The sequence below is a fragment of the Tachysurus fulvidraco genome, chromosome 7, assembly GCF_022655615.1.
Source record: "Tachysurus fulvidraco isolate hzauxx_2018 chromosome 7, HZAU_PFXX_2.0, whole genome shotgun sequence".
Taxonomy (NCBI): domain Eukaryota; kingdom Metazoa; phylum Chordata; class Actinopteri; order Siluriformes; family Bagridae; genus Tachysurus; species Tachysurus fulvidraco.
Window position 1 is genome coordinate 19,201,758 of NC_062524.1, and position 22,713 is coordinate 19,224,470.

Here is a 22,713-nt window from a genome sequence, read left to right on the forward strand (position 1 = left end):
CCTCTTTCTCCTGTCTTTTCCTCTCATCAGCTCCTCAAAATATTCCTTTATATAATCTTCTCTGCACACTCTCCTCACCTGTTGGCACCTTTCCATCTCCATCATTAATCACCCTTGTCAATTGCACATCCTTCACATATCTATCTCTCTTTCTGGCTAACCGCTACCTCGAGCCTTAAAGGTGACCAGTTCCATTATTTCACCAAAGGACATCATCGAACTAATTTTAACACATAAACATTGCCAACTTTTTCCCCTTGGAATATCATTTTTCTATTTATATATTGCAACTTTATTCTTGGAATCATTCATTAATTTTCTACCGCTTATCCGTCACGGGGAGCCTGTGCCTATCTCAGGCATCACTGGGCATCGAGGCAGGATACACCCTGGACGGAGTGCCAACCCATACTCCAATCAACCTACCATGTATGTCTTTGGACCGGGGGAGGAAAACGGAGTACCCAGAGGAAACCCCTGAGGCACAGGGAGAACATGCAAACTCCACACACACAAGGCGGAGGCACGAATCGAACCCCCAACCCTGGAGGTGTGAGGCAAACGTGCTAATCATTAAGCCACCGAGGCGCCCATTTCTTGGAATCTTGTATTTATTTATTTTTTTAAACCAGTCACTCTAAAATGTCCTCAAAATGTTTTCATGTCATCACGGTAGAGCTTCTTCGCAAGTCAAGTTAAATATGTGAAGGATGAGCGAAGACGTCACAACTCTTGACCAGAGACGACACGTTCTAGTATGATGCACGTGCAGGTTTCTGCTTAATGCTTTACAGCCATGAATTATTAAAACTATATTTGCAACACTGGATATAAGTTGACGAGTTCTACTACCAATAACAATATTCAGCCATAACCAAAGTGAATCTCGTGAGATCTCACCAGCTAAACCTATACGAATGAAACGAATTGACTGCTAATAAATGCCTTGAGTGTAAGTCATATACGAAACTTAATTTAACATATAGTTTTAAACAGTTATAACAGTTATTTTCACACTAGTTAAAATAACACTATATATTTATTACAGTTATCAGAAAGTAAACAACACGAGTTATATCTCCGAACGATGTGATGGCTTAATTCAATTCAATTCAATTTATTTGTATAGCACTTTTAACAGTTGACATTGTCTCAAAGCTGCTTTACACGAGCATAGAAACAGAATAAAAATAAAAATAGTTTAGCATAAAATTAAATTATTATATATCTCTAACATTTATCCCTAACGTGCAAGCCAGAGGTGACAGTGGCAAGGAAAAACTCCTTGAGAGGTCATGAGGAAAAAACCTTGAGAGGATCCGGACTCAGAAAGGAACGCCATCCTTATTTTGGGTAATAATAGAAAGTAAATAATGTAAATAATGTCCTTTATTTTAACACTGTGTAATGGAGTGCAAGCAACCAAGAGCTCCTGAGGAACTAATAATTCAGGGACATTTCTGAGTTTATTACAGACTTAACACAGCAATTCATTCCGTCCAATTAAAATGAATGGAACGCCACGAAAATAAAATCATCAGTGCTTTCTGTTTTATCAGCAATCGCCCAGTGTCTTCAAACCGGAAACAGACGTGGCATATTAGGCTCCTTGTGTTTATAACTAAAGCTATTCAAATGTAGGAATCGACTCTGATTTTGAATCGATTCTGATTTTGAATCGAGTGGATCTCCACTAATTATTCAAGCTTAATTATCAAGATGTTATCCTAAAAAATACATTGGCAATTTGTGCGTTTCTGTTAAATCTTTCTTTCTTTTATTTCTCCACGTTAAAATACAGCGAAGGAGGTAATTAAAGTGACACCCGTTCTGTAGCTCATTCGGTTTTACTTGTGTCGAATCGATTCCTTACTCTTTGGTATCGACTCCAGATTCCCGAATGACTGGAATCGGAGAGTCGACACTGTTCGCGATCGACTCTTTGACCTAGCTTAAGTTAGCTAATTTGCGAGTGCTTTGTTGATGGGTCAGAGCGCGCTGTCACAATTAAAATCTTCTCGCACTTTCTTTGTGCTCTGTCTCGCTATCTGTCCCATGTCGCTATAGCAACCCGGATAAAGTGGCTAATCGGAGCTATGCCAAGATTCCGCTTGAGTTTGGTGTGTTTTGGTTCACTGCTGTTATTTATCGGTGCTTCTACACATCGTGGATCCTCGCATTTAATCACAGATGAGATTCCCTTTAAAATCAACTGGCCTGGGGAACATTTCAGCTTGGTAAACCGATTCCCATAAACTAGCAATGATGCTAAAGCGGCTAAATGTTTTGCAAGTTAAATGGCTAACACTGACGTATTGGTTCCTTTACGCTGTTTCGTATTTTTTTTATACATATATTTATATAATCACCGAAACTCGTTTACAAATAACGTTATATTGCAGTCAGTTTAAATGTTATATTTATTGTTTTTATTATCTAGCTAGTTCTCCCCTTGTTCCGTGTTTGACGTCATTGATTCTTTTCTTTTTTTTTGTCTGTGTCATCCAAAGCCCGACTCCGGGGCCCTGTATGAAGAAGATGACTTTCTTATAATGACAACGACAGAAAAGGAGAAATACAAGTGTTTATTGCCTTCTCTGTCTAAGGGAGATGAGGTAAATTTATTCACTTGGTTTAATCCCCATACACTAGGAACATAAGATTCGTTTTTGTGTATTTGAACATTTGACTCCTTACAGTCTTTCATTTAACACATGTTTTAGACCGTAAATGATTCATGAGTCATGATTCATGAGTCATGATTCATGAATCATATTCTCACCATTCTCAAAATGAATAAGATGGAGAAAAATATCTTCTATAATATTCTATAATACACACACTCACTTCTTTTTTTTTTATTTAACCCCCTTTTTCACATAACGTTGGTCTTGTCAGGATGAAGAGAAGGAGTATAAGGGTCCCGTTCCAGCTGTTCTTCTCGCACCGTTATTCAAACAGAGCAGCTGCTCATACAGGGCAAGTTTCACATCTCAGTTTTCTTTCTTATTTATTTTTAAAAAAAATATTTTTTGATTTTCACAAATTGAGGGCTGTGTGTTGTATTTAATACAAAATATTCTGCCTTTTTTTTATAACTTCATTTTGGATGCTTGAGCTAGTGATATGTTCACCCTTTTTAGTTTTTTTATTTATTTATTTTTCATTTAAATATTATATTGTTATATGATATTGAACCGTAAAATGATCTGCTATGTATATAAAGTTAAAATTATTTTTCAGATGAGGGCCACGTTATTTGAATATTTTGGTCTATTGTTGAGCCATAAAAAGCTATTAATGGCACTTTAATGTGTGACAGTCATAATATACTTCCCTTTCAGTCTTTATAATGAAACATCTGTTATGTTGCAGATTGAGTCTTACTGGTCCTATGAGGTGTGCCATGGTAAACACGTGAGGCAGTATCACGAGGAAAAAGAGGCTAGTCAGGTCTGTTAAACGGTTCCAACTTCCAATACTGTTTTTAGGTGCCAAGCACGCTCAGTAATAGTGTTTAACCAGTTTGGAAAAATGTACCCAGTATACAAATTTGCATTAATAGAATTTAGCAGCTGCAATGGTAATTTGTCTGTTTTGGTCTGCAGAAAGTGAACGTTCAGGAGTATTTCCTGGGAACCATGACCAGCAAACACACTGATTCTTCAGCAGGTTCAGGATTTCAACTATATTGAATGTAATGATTGATTTCAGTTTTTCCAGTATATGTAATCTTTAGCTGGTTTATCTGCTCCTCAGAATCAGAAGCTAGCAAAGATGAGGATGCTGCCAAAGAAAGACTGGACCTCAGCATGGAGGTATGTGATTTATTTTTCAACCAGTTACATCTATGTAACATGTAGTAGTAGTGAAATCAATTGGTGCTTTGTTTTTATTTCTGAATAAATATATAAAATGTTACAGGTGCCCACTAAGAATATAGAAGGCCAGCTGACCCCTTATTTCCGGGTGGAGATGGGGAATGGGACCCCATGTGTGTTGAAACAGGATAAACCTCGTTCTACGTCTGTGCTGTACGTGTGTCATCCGGAGGCTAAACATGAGATCCTTTCCATTGCTGAGGTGACAACCTGCGAGTATGAGGTGGTCGTGCTCACACCACTGCTCTGTGCTCATCCTAAATATAGGTGGGTAAGAATAGGGAGTAAGCCTGAAAGGTGTGTTTATTATCCGTGTGTGTCTGTTTCATTATGTCAACACCTGATCAGATTGAATTTAAAGGCAATGTCAACACCCTGAACTCTTTATCATTTTTCTCAGACCATTCCTGAGCATTTTGTAGTATAGCAAGGAGAATGTTCTTGGTGAAATCGACCACTGCCATTAGGATATTCCCTTACCATAATGGCTTGCACTTGTTCTGCACAAATGTTTAGGTAGGTGGATGCCAAGATCCCAAGGTTTCCACAACTAAAGCTTTACACACCTTTCCATATTGCATTCTGGTGCCATCTCTTTCCCAGGTAAGAGATGCGCCCAGCCATTGATGCAGTTCTGGTGCTCATTTGCCCATTGTAGGCTCTCTTGGCAGTGGACGGTAGTCCGCATGAGAACTCTTGACAGGTCTGCAGCTACACAGCTGCTTATGTACAGTAGCAAGCTGTAAACCTTTTCAGCAATTTGTGATACAGTAGCTTATGTCAAACAACACCGACAGCCTTCACACCCCATACAGGTCACGTTAGCTTTGGGTGACACCAGCTGTTATTCCTTGTACCGCTTTTATTAGATCAGAACCATTGCATCCCGGGAACATTTCAAGAAACCTGCCAGTTTGGATATGCTTTTGTCCCAGTTATCTAGCCATCAGAATCTGACCCTTGTAAAATTCCTTCAGATTCTTACGCTTTCCCGTTTTTTTCCCCCGTTTTCAATTTTGAGAACTGTCTATTGACTTGCTGCCTGATGTATCCCACCCCTTGACAGGTACCATTTTAACAAGATAATCAATGTTGTTTACTACAATGATCAGTGGTTTTAATGTTATGGCTGTTTGTTGTGTGCGTATATAGAGCTATACTTTCTACAGTAAAGATGGAGCCTCTAAAAGCTTCTTGTTTTTAGGTAGAAAGACCAATAAATTTATTTGAATTATACTTAAGCATTTCAAGAATTATACCTTTCTTCCGTCCTTTTCACAAAATATTCAGGTTCAAGACTTCACCAGTGAATGCCATATTTTGCCAGGCGCTGGCAGGCTCTCCGCTCCGACCCAACAGCCTCTCTCAACTGGGCCGGCAGCAGGAAGAACTACTTAGGCCACATTTCAGCCCTCCCACTGAGCGAGAAGTGAGCGCAACACACACACAACATCCACTACAGGGTGATAAATTGAGACCTCCCAGTTTTGTCATTCATATTCCCATCATTATGGTTTATTTTTGGTGTATTGAATTGTATCATTAGCGAAGTTTAGATTTTATTTATTTATTTATGTTTACAGTTTAAATACCGCTTCAATTGCGCCCCAGTTTGATAAGAAGACCAGAGTTTTAGACAGTTGGGCTTTTTCTCTTTTTAGGAGGACACATCGCCTGTGCGCGAGGAAGCTTTTAGCTCTACCCACAAGCCCATGGCAGCAGATGGACACACCCAGGTGACGGTGGGAACCACCCACATATCTCGACTGACCGACGAGCAGCTCATAAAAGAATTTCTGAGCGGCTCATATTGTCTACATGGGGTGAGGTCTTTTTAAGAAAGTTCATAGGGAAAGGAATTAAATTATTAACACGAGCAGATTATGTCTTCAGTGTAACCACTACTCTTTTTATACATTTTTGGTTTTGTATATACTTTATATTATGTCATTTTTTCTTTTTATATATTTTTTGCTGCTGTATCAGATAATTTTCCCCATTGTGGGACATAAAAATATCTTTTCTTATCTTATCTTATCTTATCTTATCTTATCTTATCTTATCTTATCTTATCTTCCGTCTTTTCCGCCTCTGTTCATGACCCTGTACCCTTCTGCTCAGGGTGTGGGATGGTGGAAATATGAATTCTGCTACGGAAAACATGTGCATCAGTATCATGAGGTGAGAGGAAAGAGAATGTTTCTCGTAAATGAAATAAACCTTCATTACATACTGGATATCCTACAGTTGTGTGACTCTACACTTTGGGTTCTGAGTTTGAACAAACTGCTAACCAAGACTGCAGTGAATATATTAGTTCACTCCTTTAAAGGGGTTACAGGATTGATTGATTTATTATTTTATCCCAAAGAGTCCCTGAAATAAAGAGGACTACATTTCAAGCCTGGCAGAACTCTGCATACTATAAATACTACACATCATCACTTTCTATTCATTGGTTATGGTGACATTATGGTATATTACTAAAAGAATGGGGGACAATATATATAAATATAAATGTATAAAATGTATATAAATAAAATGTATATTTTATAGTTTCTATATGGATTCCATATGGTCCAGTGCCCATTATTTTGTCTCTGAAATCAGCAGTTTGCTCAAGCTAAGAAAAGATGTATAAAATATTCATTTGCATCCTCAGATATATGACAAGTCACTTGGTTTTTCATGTTGTTTCAGGACAAAGAACAAGGGAAGAGTATTGTAGTGGTGGGAAGTTGGAATCATGCTGAGCATATAGAGTGGTCTAAGAAGAACGTGGCACGAGCCTACCAGCTTAAAGACGAGGGAACCCAGAAAGTGAAGTACGACGTTTATGCGTTGCTTTTTCATGTGTAAATATGGCAGGTTAATGTGTTACGTAAGCAGCTTGAGGTTGTGCAGTTAAGGGAGAATGATCAATGAGAAACGTTTCTTTACTCTTTACATGTCATGTTGTATACAACGGTTCTAAGTTTCTGTATAAAGAAAAACAGAAATTTGTGTTTAGGTCAGAATACTGGAGTTTTTAGTGCAATTTTGCCCTATTACAATGTTTCATGGCTTTTTTTTTCTCAGGGTGGTATCTCACTTCTACGGCCATGGAGATGTGTGTGACCTCACCGGGAAGCCAAGACAAGTCACTGTTAAGCTCAAGTGAGTCACTGAAGAAATCAGTTCAAATGTGTGTGAGCCAATGAGAATTGGTATAAATGCGGTTTTGTTATTTTTTTTTCCTTCAGGTGTAAAGAATCTGAATCTCCTCACGCTGTTGTTGTGTATCTCTTGGAACCCCAGACCTGCCAGTATATTCTTGGTGTAAGAAGCTCACATTCTGAAATGAAGACTAATACTGGAATAGATTTTCTCAGCTAAACAGAAAAAGAGGAATTAAACGGTGCTTTTGTTCGTTTCTTTTTTTCTCCTCAGGTTGAGTCGCCAGTGATCTGTAAAGTCTTGGACACAGCCGATGAGAATGGCCTTCTTTCCCTCCCTGGATAGAAATAAGATGAACTTATGTAGTGAAGAAGATAAATATTATATTTGGTGTGAAATGTACATTTCTGAAGGAAAGCAGAGTGCCTGAACCCAGGAAGTGCTCAGTATCCCTTTTTTTTTTTGCTCTAGACTGAGCTCTGGGTGATGTTTGTCTTTTCTTGCAGCAGGTTTGTTGTTAAAATTGTGAAAATTCTGCTATTGGCAATTGTGGAGCTGATTAATTTTCTGAACTCCTGGTGAACATCTTTCTTTTTGGCACACTTTAATGCAATAATTTTTGCCTGGGTTGTTTTTAACTGTTTATTTATTTCTGTTATGTTCTCGCTGCCGCGAGCATTTTAAGTAAAGCAAGGGTGCAAGAATTGAAACTTTTCGTGCACTGAATAGTATGAGATCTAAAATGCCAAGTTGAGGTTACATATTTCAAGCCATTTAAAGCAAAAAGAGGACGAGGCACAGATGCAACAAGGTTACAGAACTGTCAGCTTTTATTTTGGACAACATCTGAACACATACAATGTTTCATGTCGAAGCTAAATATAATTTTATGGCAGTTTCATTACTACATTTAAGTGGGTGCTTCTAGGTGCTTCCAGTCATACATTTGTCTTTATTTGGTGTATCTACACACCAAAACAAATGCAGTCCGTAAGCTTTAAATGCTTTAATTCAGGGATTTTTGTGTTTCATGTGAGGAACAAAATTATTTCTAAAAAAAAACAAAACACACCTTTTAATGAAGGTGAATCAAAGTTGACCATTGTTATGATGTAGTCTTTGTTACTGCAGGAGCCTTATTGCAGTCTTTAATTCCAACAGGTCTTCCAGCTGATAAAGGCTGTAATAAAATGCTGAAGGCCATTAGATTATCTGTTGTATTATGTATAAGCCCAACAATACAAAAGAGGTTTTTTTAAGATCAGGTGCAGACAAATTAAATGGAAAACTAGAGGCATTTTGCCGGCGTGGTTTGGGTACACCGGCCCTCTTAAAGGGATTCAATGCAAAGTTCTTCTCATTACTTTTTTTCCTATGACCCCAGAGACCTATGCGAGTGTTTGTAGCGATCTGTTAGCACTCTTCACAAGCATTATTAATACAAGTTTGTATTAAATACCAACTGAAACTAAGAATGGTGTTTAACCCTTTGTTAACTTGTAGGATTTAGGCATCAAAGCTGTTCTGGTGACTCGTAGAATCATTGCGCCTTAACTAGACTTTTCCATTAATTTGTCACTCATCGGAACATCAGATAAAATGGCCAGCACATCATACTATAAACGAAAAAATATACATCACACTATAAAAGAAAACAGCTGCTTAAAACAAGCATTAATTTATAACAAACACGATCATGTTTTGACTGTTGTGTTGTATTTTCGTCTAGGTTCTCTGAATGTTTTGGCTGGAAATAAACACTCTAGATCTCCAGACTTGCTCTCAATTTAATCGTAAAGCTGACAGAAAAATATGAAATATACTAAATTGTACTTTCTTAAATATGCTGCTGAATGTTCAATTGTTTTGTTCTTGTTTATTTTATTTTTTGGGTGCAACAAATCTACAGCACTGATGAAGATTGAGCATTTTCATGATTTCACCTTATCGTGATGGGCTCCACACAATGAAACTAGCGTGTGTCCATATTGCCCGTGCTTGGAAAATGTTTATTTCTTCAAAATATACACTTTTATACACAAATAATTTAATACAACATTAAATGTATAGCTTGACAAGTACTTTATCTTAATCAAAAGACACTTTCACCACCTTATCAAAAACTCCATGCCAGTGTAAAAATATCCTTAAGTCAAGGAACATCATTAACACTTTGTGGATAGTCTGAATGAACGCTCATCAAATGTGCACCGCCTCTCAAAGTCCAACACTGAGCATTGTACATTCTCATATATCATATAAGCAAACACTGCCATTCTGTTGCTCCCAACATGCTTAGTAGTAGTAAAGAATTCATACTGAGGGTGTGGGGATCTGCTGGGCTGAGGTACTGTCAAAGTCCTGCAGTGCCTCCTGGTGGATGTGATAATGCATTGCCACGAAGCTCTTAGCAAATCCTGCAGTCTGAGAATTTACTGGATTCAGGCTGTTGGGAGAACTGGGTCCAGCTAAGGGACTGCTATTGTAGATGCTGTAGTAGGGCTCTATGCGGGTGTTGATGGGCGTGGAGGTGCTCGGAGGATGTGTTTTGCATTCTGTTGTGGCACGAGCACTGGGCATGCTGTCCCGTGAGTGGCTAGGCCCGCATGCTTGGTCCACCAGCCTCCTCTGTGGCTTTGGTGAGAGCATGTAGGCTGAATTGGTTTCGTGGTGTGAAGACTTATTGCGGTTTATCTCCAGGTTTCCCTTGCCCATAGCATGCAAACGGGTCTTGTGCTTGCAACAGAAGGCACTAAATGCCAGCCACTGGAGGAAGCAGAGTACACGGCGTCGTAAACCAGCACTGTTCCTGGAGTAAACAAATGGATTTATGCCTGACTTGAGAAAGATCAGGGCAAATCCACAGAGCTCAAACTGGTAGTGAACAAAGCTGTTCTCTGGAGACAAAACATCCTGTGTCAAAGCCACACCCATGGGAAGGCAGCACAGAAGCACAGATATAACTATGACCACACATGTCACTACAGCTTTGGAATCCTTGGCTGTGGACAGGTTTGAAACCAACTGACAGCATGTAGCATGTGTGGCAGTCCTGTGCACCAGGGCCTGACTGCTACCTTTTGTAAACGGGTGTGTCTGAACATGCTGAAGCTTGTTGTAGGTCTGATTACGATATAGTGAGGGCACCTGGACAGCACACTGTATGCCCTCAAATCCAGCAGCTATGAAGGCTGGTGGAGCAGCTGGGGGACGTGCGGCACCCACCATGATAACAGAACACTTCCGCACCAGGGCGTTCTTTCGCAATGCATTTGCAATCATAAGATAGGACATGGACACTACACCCACACAAAAAGCAAAATCTGCAAGATACACATACAACACCACTTTTGCCTGATTCCCTGCGAGACCGAAGTGAGGCAGGCATGGACCCGCACCTCTGGGATAGGCTCTTAAGGTGACAAAAGTTGCCAGAGTGAAGCTAGAAGTCCACAGTAGGGCAGTAAGAGACAACGTGCACGGGAAGGATGCAGCATGGTTTGGGTGCTGGCCCAGGACCATGCGCAAACGATGCAGGGCAATGACTGCCACTGTTTCCAAAGACATGATGATGAATCCTGAGCTAGTGAGATGAAAGGCAAAGCAGAAGCCCTTTGACACACCGCCTCCACTGTCCCCGACATCCAGGAAAAGTATGAGCGCAAACATGGGTGCGGTAACACAGCAGATGAACAGGTCACAGAAGGACAGGTTCAGGATCATAAAGTCAAAGTTGGTACGGAACTTGCGGAATGCTGGGTCAAAGAAGGACAGAAACACCACCAAGTTGCCATACGAACCCAGGCAGAATATAACGATTAGGAGAAGAGAGCAGGAGGCCAGAGTGGCTGTGTGGATCAAGGCCCAGCCGCTGACAGGAGTCTGTCCGAGGGTGATGTTGAACACTCGGCTCCTAGCAAAATCTGCCAGGTCTAAAGGCCACACAGTGCTGTTCATGGTACTTATGGAGTTGGTCGATATCGATATCATCAGACTACTCTGGTCATTGAGCAGCGTATTTTTCTCCTGGAGTACTGATAAAACACAGAAAGAAAACCATGAAACATCTTCCTCATTAGGACCTCTGTGAGATTAATATGAGCAACAATGCTTTCCATGAGCGATCTAACAGACATTTTATTTCCTTTATGAATAAAGCTTAGAGCTACACATGATCCTAAATGTCTTGCATGTTTAAGAAGCCAGATGTTCGCTTTAGCTGCATCACATCTGGCTTTCTCATAGCTATTTGTTTCCAAAACGGGGTCTAAATGAAGAAATACATCTGTTCACTGCGTTTAAAACGGTATATCGATTTTTTTTACTGCTCTTCGTGCAAACAAACCGTTTCATATCAACAATCAGCGCCCTTTTATATATAAATATAATATATAGATAGATATATAGATATGCTGGACAATATACAGATATATACATAACGCCATATTTATATGCATTTTCTTCATTCCCGATAGAAAGAAATGACCTTACCGCATGTCCCTGTAATCTCCCGTTATTTTTATTATTATTTTTTTTTATATAATATGAATGTATATCTTGTAGCGTGAACAGAAATTGTCTATAGAAATACAAGCGATGTAAGAATAAAAAAGACTGAATATAGCTCTTGTGCGCGCTCCCGCGGTAGCTGCGGCTCTCCCCGATTGGACCAAACCTACAAGAGGAGAGACGGCATGCGCGTGCCCGTGAATAACCTCAAAAACCAGGCACATACAATGATCCTTCAGGGCCATAGCCAGCCTATTGAAAGTGTTCTTTTTTTTTTTATTTTTTATTTTTTCAAAAAGTGGACCTTTTTGCTGTTTTTCTCCTCCTTTTATGAGATTCAAATTCTTCATTTTGGTGACCTTTTATGCACTAATTTGTGCTGGATTAGTCTGCTGGTATCTTAACGAGCACGCTTTTTGATGCACCTAAATTATTTACTGCATTGTTGTCAAATTGCTTCCTCATGTACCACCTTTGTCAGTCATACACAGTTCATACACACTTCATAAGTTTAAAGACCACACTAAGTACAGAATAGATTTAATGAACTTTACTGAAGTATTACTAATAATTATTTTCATCATCATTTCTTGACTCTCTGTCAGTGCCTTTTTGCTTGTTGCTGTATTTCTGTTGACACTTATGGATTTAGTACACTGGTCAGTTCCAATCTTCTTGGGTGCAATTTGGAGAATATGTTACATGTTTCCCATGTGAAGAGCAACTCGCATGGTGTATTTAATCTATTTTGACTTATTTAAAGGAAACTTTGAGACTGAAAAGGTTTAACAAGCTAACCTAAATAGAAAAGGAAGTGGATGTTTATATAATTGTAATAGTAATGAAATTACCTCCCTGGGACGTAACATTTATGTTGCCAGCTGGTAAGTCATGAAATTACCAAAAATGACCAATAAATTACATAACTAGTACATCGTGTGTTAGCTGGGTAGGCATCGTAAATCAATTAATATACTAATCATTCCAGATAATTCACCTCAATTTACCTCAAATTCCTCAAGTCTGCTTTGAAGTTCTCAGATATTTCTGCTTAAATTCCTTAGACAATTAGGAAAAAAGAAGAAGTATTTCTGAGATTAAAGAATTCCAAATTAGTCTCAAAATCAAATGATCGTTCAAAAGAACTAAGTTCTGTTTCCATTTTTTATATGCAAATATTTTACAATGTAAAATAAAGCTCTTTCGATTGTATTGCAAACAAAAAAAAAATACTTTTTCGAAATCTTTCCTAAACCTGAATAAGTCTGTCGATCGTGTTCAGTCATAATGTTCATGACGGCTCATTTACGTTTAGAAAAGCCCATAAAGCTTAAATAAAGATACAGCACTTAAATAAAGAATTATACACTTCCATTCTCAGACAAAATATATCTGTTTCTTTCTAAGTGCTAAATCTTTCAGTAGCTGAGTCATTTATCTACCCTCTTATACAGCAACATACTTTATTATTACACTAAATGCCTTATTTGTTTTAAATATTTACCTTAATTTAGTATTTCTCATTTGTTATATTACCTTCTGTAATGTGTCTGTCTGTGTTTTCCCCTTGTTTCTGTCTGCCGTCTCTCCCTGATGTTAATTGTTGACCCTGCCCACCTATCTGTTACCATGGACACTAATTACATTCATTCTCTTCCCCAGGTGTTTTGTCTTAGTCCTTGTCTGTCTCTGTTTTGTGATTGGTTCTCGTTCACCATATATACTCTGTCTGTTCACTTCAATGTGGTTGGTCGTTGTTTGTGTGTGCATGTCCATGTTACGGAGGTATTCGTGGACCTATGCAATGAGGTCAACTTTGGGGAGAAGGCCCTAAAAGACATTTTTAAGCATGGACTAAGGGAGATACTGCGGTATCTGATGCCGTTTACCCGGGAGATAAAAACATTCTCAGAGTTCGTCAACCTGGCATTGCTCCTGGACGGGTCCACGCTAACCTTGAGCACTGTAGAGACGGAAGCCGGCCGTAAGTATTTTTTTGGGGGGGGCAGCAAGCATCGGGATCCGTGGGCCACAGAGTGGAATCAGCCACGGACGCCCGAATGCTCCACAGTGCCTCCGCCCAGACCAGTCCCGTGCACATCCGTGATTGAGCCAGTTCCCATGGCTACCGTACCGGCGAGCTCGGCTGAGGTCCGTGCTAACCGGCTGGTCTCCAAACTGGCGGATACCCCGATGAGGTCGGCTCGGGCGGCCGGCATCCCTAAGCCGCCAGCTGGACCAGCCGGGTTGCCGGAACCAGCCGGGTCGCCGGAACCGACCGGGTCGACAGAACCTGCCGGGTCGATGGAACCTGCCGAACCGACCGGGTCGATGGAACCTGCCGAACCGACCGGGTCGACGGAACCGACCGGGTCGACGGAACCGACCGGGTCGACGGAACCGACCGGGTCGACGGAACCTGCCGAACCGACCGGGTCGACGGAACCGACCGGGTCGACGGAACCTGCCGAACCGACCGGGTCGACGGAACCGACCGGGTCGACGGAACCTGCCGAACCGACCGGGTCGACGGAACCGACCGGGTCGACGGAACCTGCCGAACCGACCGGGTCGACGGAACCTGCCGAACCGACCGGGTCGACGGAACCTGCCGAACCGGCCGGGTCGACGGAACCGACCGGGTCGACGGAACCTGCCGAACCGACCAGGTCGATGGAACCTGCCGAACCTACGGAACCGACCGGGTCGACGGAACCTGCCGTACCGACCGGGTCGACGGAACCGACCGGGTCGACGGAACCTGCCGAACCGACCAGGTCGATGGAACCTGCCGAACCTACGGAACCGACCGGGTCGACGGAACCTGCCGTACCGACCGGGTCGACGGAACCGACCGGGTCGACGGAACCTGCCGAACCGACCAGGTCGATGGAACCTGCCGAACCTACGGAACCGACCGGGTCGACGGAACCTGCCGTACCGACAGGGTCGACGGAACCGACCGGGTCGACGGAACCTGCCGAACCGACTGGGTCGACGGAACCGACCGGGTCGACGGAACCTGCCGAACCGGCCGGGTCGACGGAACCGACCGGGTCGACGGAACCTGCCGAACCGACCAGGTCGATGGAACCTGCCGAACCTACGGAACCGACCGGGTCGACGGAACCTGCCGTACCGACCGGGTCGATGGAACCGACCGGGTCGACGGAACCTGCCGAACCGACCAGGTCGATGGAACCTGCCGAACCTACGGAACCGACCGGGTCGACGGAACCTGCCGTACCGACAGGGTCGACGGAACCGACCGGGTCGACGGAACCTGCCGAACCGACTGGGTCGACGGAACCGACCGGGTCGACGGAACCTGCCGAGCCGACCGGGTCGACGGAACCGACCGGGTCGACGGAACCGACCGGGTCGACGGAACCTGCTGAACCGACCGGGTCGACGGAACCTGCAGGGTCGACGGAACCTGCCGAACCGGCCGGGTCGGCGGAACCTGCCGAGCTGACGGAACCAGCCGAATCGGCCGGGTCGACCGAAATGACTGAGTCAGAGGACGCGGTCGACATCATGACACCCAAACTACCTGAACTCTCTGCCTGGCCTGAACCTATGCATGTTTCTGTTTTCCTGTGTTTTGCTTCGCTGGACTTGCCAGCCCTTCTACCTCCTGTCCCTGTTCATAGGCCCAAAGCACCACCCTGGCTGCCAACTCCGTTCCGGTCTCTGGCCCCGCCTCCAGCACCACCCTGGTCTCCGGTCCTGCTCTGGTCTCTGGCTCCGCCTCCAGCACCGCCCTGGTCGCTGGTCCTGCTCTGGTCTCTGGCTCCGCCTCCAGCACCGCCCTGGTCTCCGGTCCTGCTCTGGTCTCTGGCTCTGCCTCCGGCACCACCCTGGCCTCCTGCTCTGCCGGCGCCGCCCTGGCCTCCTGCTCTGCCGGCGCCGCCCTGGCCTCCTGCTCTGCCGGCGCCACCCTGGCCTCCGGCTCTGCCGGCGCCGCCCCGGCCTCTGGCTCTGCCCTCGCTCCACCCGCCTGATCTGGGTTTTGTGGACTTGGGAGCGTCTGGAAGCCGCTCGTAGGGGGGGGCTCTGTAATGTGTCTGTCTGTGTTTTCCCCTTGTTTCTGTCTGCCGTCTCTCCCTGATGTTAATTGTTGACCCCGCCCACCTATCTGTTACCATGGACACTAATTACATTCATTCTCTTCCCCAGGTGTTTTGTCTTAGTCCTTGTCTGTCTCTGTTTTGTGATTGGTTCTCGTTCACCATATATACTCTGTCTGTTCACTTCAATGTGGTTGGTCGTTGTTGGTGTGTGCATGTCCATGTTCCCGTTTCCTGTTTGTTCCGCGTTGCCTGCCTGTTTGTTTGTGTTTTGTTTAGTAAAAACCTTTAAACTGCATTTGGATCCTCACTCGCCTTTGTCTCACCGTGTCACCTCGTGACACCTTCATTCATTGCATTAATATAAAACAACTGAAAGTGAAATAAGTAAGCTATTTATATGTGACGGTTGTCGATTGTTTTCTGTGACATTTGTCAACTGAGTACACGCTTCAACAGAATTGATTAGGTATGAAGAAAATCTGATCCATTGTACAAAGCAATTACAGTCAATATCACAAATTTGCTTACATTCGAATAGACGTTTGTACCCCATTAGAGGTGCGCATTCAGATGCTAAAGAGGATTAGCGGGAATAAGAACAGTGTAGAGTTAAAAACACACAACTCTGGGAGCACCACTAATTTCCGCTTCACGTCGAACAGTTTTGTTGTCCTCAGTGAAACAACTGCTGAGTAACCTAAAAGAACTTTGGTTATTGGAGACTCTGTATTAAGTCATGTGAAATTAGCTAGGCCTTTAGCTAGCTAAAGCAACACTGGTTAGGAAAATACCCGGAGCCATAGCAGGTAAGATCTTAAAGAGATCTTGAAGAGGTTGTTTTCCATGGAGGAGTTAATGATATATTCATCAGAGGTTTCTGAAAGTATCATTGTAGAGGTACATTAGCAAAAGCTGTAATATGCTCTGTCCCTATCTCAAAGAGAGAGGGAGAGAGAGAGAGAGAGAGAGAGAGAGAGAGAGAGAGAGAGAGAGAAAGAGAGAGGGAGGGAGAAAGAGAGCAACCTGGAGACTATAAAATTACTTTAATGCTTGTGCTGTGCTTAAAATGTAGGTCTAGTTTAGACCAAAAAAATAAAAAATAACTTGGCTTAAAGGACTATAGTCATTGCATTTCACCTCAAAGTGAACTCCAGTTTTTTCCTGTATCTTCATTTTTTCCTCATAGCTTCAAGTTACTGCACAGGAAAGAAAGCCTGAATTATGAGTGCTAACAGTATAAACTTTTAGAGATGTTCTGTAACAGAAAACCTTTTTTGGACGTCAGTAGATTTTGCAGTCGGTGACGAAGCTGAGGATGTTTTTCCTGACAGTGTGAGCAGTTAATCAGATTACTTGTCTCTAGAGATGACTAGATCCAGATGTTGCATTCCTTTAAAAGGATGTTTTGTTCTGAAATGCCTTCCCCAACTTCAAAGTACAGGTTGTAACATTATGGTTCTTCGTCTTCTGAGGAGATGTTCTCTTCTGAAATTCCTGTCGAGAGCATAAGAATACAGGCTTACATGTTATGACCTTTAAAAGAAGGGTCTCATCTGAAAACAGAATCAGATCTTCAGACCAAAATCACACCTTTCAGTATAGTCTGGAATGCTCTGTTCATCTAAATAAGCTAAACTTGCACACACAAACCAGACTATGAAAATCTGGAAGACAAGGATATGAAAGACAAAGATGTATAATGTTCTAAAAGCCATGTTCCAAATAATAATAATAGTTAAAAGTCTTGGTTCATCTAGATAGTCATCAAGTTGGCCCATTTAGCTTGCTTTCAGTGCTTGTTCACCATATACATGGTTCAGTGAATGTACATAAACAACAGGGATATGATGGTGGTTCCATGAATGCTCATTTCCTTCGCATCTTCTCCAAGTTTTTTGTTGTTTTCTTGCTTGCTTTATGCTTTTCCATAAGGTCTCTGCTTCTTGTTCGTTTTTTGTCTTATTGTTGGCTTCACTTTTCTTGCTTGTGTATTGTATTCTTGCTTATATAAACCACTGAAAGAACTTTTTTTTCTGTCTAAGAATCATATAACATAGGAATAACACTCATGAAATATGTCAGTCAGGTGTTAGTCCTCACCACCAGAGGGCCATATGTTTTGTGTTTTCAAGCATGTTTTCCAGGTGTTATTTTGTGTGTTTGAGAGTTTTCCTGGCTTCCCTGTTTACGATTTCCATAATAGAGTGTTTGTCAGTTTTAAGACTGTAATTGGGTTTGGACTTTGTTCTTACTATCCTGCAAGAGCCCTGGGTTTGGGCCCCACTTTTGGAGGCGTCGCATTTTTATTTCCTAAAAAGACTGAGCCACTACAGAACAAAAAGGGTTAAGTCCAAGCTAGCCCTGGGAACTGTTCCAGACTAGCGATTGGACATTTTGTCACCTGCTCATGCGAGTACCTGAGGACATCCTCATGACCATCAGATAACAAATAAATTGGTTAATGAACCCACTCAAAAACACTCATAACCCAATTTTTTGGCTACCTGGGTTAGCATCTCTATTTACATTTATGGGGATGTGGTAGCTCAATGGTTGAGCTGTTGGACTACTGATCAGAAGATCATGAGTTTTATTCCCAGGTCCACCAAGCTGTCACTGCTGGGCCCCTGAGCAAGGCCCTTAACCCTCAATTGCTCAGTTGTATAAGTTGTAACAAAGTGACTTACATTTCTCTCATTTCAAAAACTGAGCAATAGAAGGATAAAGTCCTTGCTTAATGGCCCAACAGTGGCTGATTGATGGTCCTGGGAGTCCGATTCTCAACCTTCTGATCAGTAGTCCAACGCCTTAACGTCCTTCTTTCTTTCTCACACACTCACACAAAACCATGTGAACCAGTCTCTCTTTTCCGGGTGACACAAGTGACAGCAACTGTTGGATGAGTGACACTGTGCATCGACTACCAATGAGAGTGAAGCGCACATTAACTGAGGCAGAGTGCACACTTTATTCGTGTATATAGGGGTAGATTTTATATACAAATGCTCTCCCACCAGAAAGTTTAATTTTAGCTGCAAGAAATATTTGTTGCCAAAACAAATCAAATGCTAGGCTCACACTTATTTACAGTGTTTCTATGGCAACCAGTAGTATTTTCATAGTACTATTCCATAGTTCAGCAACTGATTATTTGTGAAGTTATCTTTGCTTTGTTTGCACAAACATTGAGAGCATGGTCTTATTCCACTGAAGTTTCGTGATGATATCTCAATATTAAATCTGCCAAATTCCTGCTTAACCCGATTTGCTGATGCCAAACTTGTTTTTAATTAATGTGGGTCCCAATTACAGATTATCACATATATGCACCATACCAACCTTTAGCTTGACTGGACTTACAAGTTCTTAGATAAAGTTATCTCAGCATAACCCAGTCCTTTCTAAGACCTCACCCAAAACTTGATCATGACTTCAAAATCTTTTCCTTTATAAGCTGTTCATGGTTAACTCAAATCCATTCGATAGATCAGTTGTTTTAGAATTGATTGACATAAATTGAATTGATTCGGATCATTTTTGAAGTTCATTCTTAGACTTTTAGAAGACAGACCAAAAAATCCTAGGACTAGATTGCAAAAAGTTCTAGGACTAGATTGCAAAAAGTTCTTTTCCATATTTATGGAAATTATCACAAATTAGAGTGGATTTAGCTGAATGACGTTTTGTTATCACACTTTACAGATGATGTAATATGCTTTGGAACATGAGTCCTTCCTTTCCTTTACAATATTATTCTGATCCAAATAATTTTAGTACAACTGAATTTTGGTGTTATTTGTCCAAAGAATCTGAGTTTTCTTGACTATGATAGAACTTGTAAATGCATTTCTCTCATTTCTCAAGGAAAGAATTCTGTTTTCATCAAATTCAGATGTCTTTTTTTTGGTGTTGCTGAGATTGCCAGTGCATTTCTTCTTTATAAGAGTGTACCAAATTGTTGATGGAATAGTAGCCTTTGTTTTGTAACATAGACATTACAGCACAGTGAAATTATTTCTTCACATATCCCAACTTGCAGGGTCAGCTATGATACAGCACTCCCGGAGCAGAGAGTTTTAAGGGCCTCGATCAAGGGCCCAACAGTGGCAGCTTGGCAGTGCTGGTGCTTGAACCCTGATCTTCAACTCAAAGCTTTAAACGGTTGAGCCACCGATGACCCAAAGTTGTTGATTTGGCACATCCTAAAGTAAAAAGTGCATAGAGAACAGAAAAACACAGTGAGGACACCTAGTGGACAAAACAAAGAATAACAAGAACAGATCCTGACAGTTTGATAGCTTCACCTTAAATTTAATGAACCAGCCTGTTACACAGCTACACAGAAAAATAACACTTGTTTCTACAAGGTCAAAGTGTAACTCCTGGTTACGAAGGTGTTTTTTTTTTAAGGTGGATCCGGCATCCTACTGATTGTGGCCAATGCTAAGAATTTGACATTTGTAAAATGGGAAGTTGGTCATTTTGAAATTTAACATAAATAAACCTCTTTCTGCAATTAAATACTCTTAAGAACCTACCTGACTTTGTATTTAAGACATTTCCTCTGGAGCTTTTTTTTGTGTGCATGTTCTGCTTACAAACTTCAAACATTTGTGTTAATGATGGTAGTAAAATGATACTGAAAAAGCATATAGTTTAATAGAAAAATATGACGGGCAATACTAGACAGATTTATACCCTTCTTATTTAATGCATATACATAAACATCAAACTGTGGTAGATGGAAGGGTGGTGGTGGTGGAACTGATCATACTTAGTAGTATGATGTGTTTCAGCAAGAATGGCATTCATTATGTAAGGTCAGTACAACTTATTTGGCTGGAAAGATAAAGAATATTCCAGGTTGCTTGTTTGGACCAGATTATGATTTCTTCTTTGTTTAGAAAAACCTCACTGAAACTAATCTTGTGATAGTAACCTTAACCTTAGGTGGTGTCGGATGTTTTCTGTGGCTGTGTTAGAGAACAGCTATTAAACAAAGAATGGCTGAGACAGAGAGAGAGAGTGAGAGAGATTTTTATGCAGCATTGCAGCCCCTTCTGAGCCCAGGGACCCAAGTCCAAAGCTCCACCTCTAAAGCACTTTCTCTTCCTTGCACTCTCTGTCTCTCTGTCTCTCTTACAAACACAAAAAGTACAGAATTCATTCTCATGCCAATCTGCTCATAAAGCATGCATATACTAGTATTTTCCATTATCCTTTTGCATGAAGGAACGTTTTTGACACTTATATAAACTTGACATACTTAAACTCCTAATCATCTCTAGAGAAATTCTGCTTTGAGCACTAGTTTTATTAGCTTTCACCGTGAATTGACTTCCATAGTTTACAACAAAATACTTACCACAAAGCCAGTACAAGATAATAATATGATGAGTGATGTAAATAAAATCAATTGTGATATTTACTTATGATATGATATAACATCAATACATGTGATTTAGCTGCATTGTTGTGGTTGCGGATTTCAGCTGTCGGCAGAATGACTCGGCAATCTCAGGTAGCAGCTGTATGTGTTACAGTTGTACTCTGACCACCCAACAAAGGCCAGGGAACTGACAACATCCCACTGACAACATTCTTTTTGGGGAAGAAACCAACAGTTTAGGCTATGCTTGTGTCATTTATAGGCAATCAGGAGAGTCACCATAAGACACTAGACTAGACCAAACCCTTCCCCATCTTTATTTAGGCTTTGGAGATTGTAATGCTGCCAAAATTATGCAATTCCTGATGAGTACCCTGTTGAGTATTACAGAATACTTGGTATGAATGATCCAGCCTAGGCAAGCACAATTGGACCAGGGAAGAGTCAAGAGTACCTGGCTACCATCTTCAGCCACTCTGCAGCCACTGGAAATGTCCTGGGACTCTGTAGCCCCAGGAGACCTGTCAAAGCCCTGCTCCAGCTCAAGGTCTGTCTGGGCAACCCTTTGGTTATGGGCCAAGTTCCTGAGTCTGCTTAAATGGAAATGTGATCCTCCTGGACAGCCTCTGAGTCTGGCTGGTGGTGCTGAACCCACTCTGAGATTCATGCCAGCAGCTGGGAAATGAATTGTTCTAGTGCCATGCTCTTGATTACTTTCACTGGATGTGCAGGGTAAAGCTGTAGCCAGTGCTTGCAGAAGTCATGGGGTCACCATGTATATGTGAAATACTGATTTCTTCCATTAACTGCAGGGATCTGAAACACTTCTGTTACTAAACTATTACAAAACAAAGAAGTCATTTGAGATTTTTTTTTCTTATTGTTTCAGGAAAATTGTGTATTTAATAATACAGGTGACAGTTATTTTTCATGTGGTAGCATGCTTGGTTTGATTAGCATGTTAGGCAGGGTTGATTTCCAACCTCTGCATGGAGTTTGCATGTTCTACTCAAGTTTCTGTGTAAGATAAGCAGTACAGAAATGTTGGGTGGTTTGTGGATGGATGGTTTGCAATCAGTACACATGCTATTTAAGGCTGCCTCTGTGAAACAATGGTTCAAATTTCATCAGGTTGCTTTGAGTGCTTCGAATCCTAAATACCTATCAACGTGCAGATAAATAAGGTAATTATAAAATAAATAAAATGTAATTATAAAATCTAAACATATATTAATAATTAAATGAAAACCACAAAATACCTGCTTAAAGCTCTACCGGTGTGGTTGCTCAACCCAAGTTATCAACTGTTTTATTCCCTTAAAAATAATATCGGAATATTTCTTGCCTTCTGAGTTCCAGAGGCTATAAAGACAACGTTTATCAAGGTTATTTGGTCATTAATACTAAAGTTATACATTCACCTATATGTAGGTTTCTTTACCCATCTCCAGAACACCCACCTTCCAACAGTCTAATAATTTGATTTGAGGCTCTTTACCTGTCCATATTTAATTTTAAGAAGAGACTGGTCACCAATTTGAAAAAGCTCTGTGATTTTCTAAACCTTGTAATTAATTATCGAACCTCATTCAGGACAGCATCTTAATATTTACCCTTTTATATATATTATTATTATAAATATACATTATGTATTATATATAATGTATATTTTATACATACACATACACACACACACACACACACA

At 41.4% G+C, this 22,713-nt stretch overlaps 2 protein-coding genes across 4 annotated transcripts; one reads left to right on the forward strand and one right to left on the reverse strand.

Moving 5' to 3' along the window:
- Positions 1-1,888: 1,888 nt before the first annotated feature.
- erlec1 (endoplasmic reticulum lectin 1) lies at positions 1,889-8,810 on the forward strand. Its single transcript, XM_027174528.2, has 14 exons — positions 1,889-2,237; positions 2,511-2,615; positions 2,899-2,979; positions 3,376-3,453; positions 3,609-3,672; positions 3,760-3,818; positions 3,925-4,148; positions 5,172-5,310; positions 5,543-5,704; positions 6,003-6,062; positions 6,582-6,706; positions 6,960-7,037; positions 7,124-7,199; positions 7,311-8,810. The coding sequence occupies exons 1-14, from the start codon at positions 2,097-2,099 to the stop codon at positions 7,380-7,382; spliced, it is 1,464 nt and encodes a 487-aa protein (XP_027030329.1). The 5' UTR covers positions 1,889-2,096; the 3' UTR covers positions 7,383-8,810.
- Positions 8,296-13,139, reverse strand: gpr75 (G protein-coupled receptor 75). Of its 3 annotated transcripts, XM_047816411.1 has the most exons (3): positions 13,083-13,139; positions 12,554-12,605; positions 8,296-11,071 (listed from the first exon to the last, which is right to left on the reverse strand). In XM_047816411.1, exon 3 carries the CDS (start codon positions 11,025-11,027, stop codon positions 9,351-9,353), a length of 1,677 nt encoding a protein of 558 aa, XP_047672367.1. In that variant the 5' UTR covers positions 11,028-11,071; positions 12,554-12,605; positions 13,083-13,139; the 3' UTR covers positions 8,296-9,350. The 3 variants fall into 3 exon arrangements, with proteins under 3 accessions (XP_047672367.1, XP_027030328.2, XP_027030327.2); XM_027174527.2 differs by lacking the exon at positions 12,554-12,605 and having other exon boundaries at positions 13,083-13,116; XM_027174526.2 differs by lacking the exons at positions 12,554-12,605; positions 13,083-13,139 and adding an exon at positions 11,529-11,766.
- Between the last annotated feature and the right edge of the window lie 9,574 nt (positions 13,140-22,713).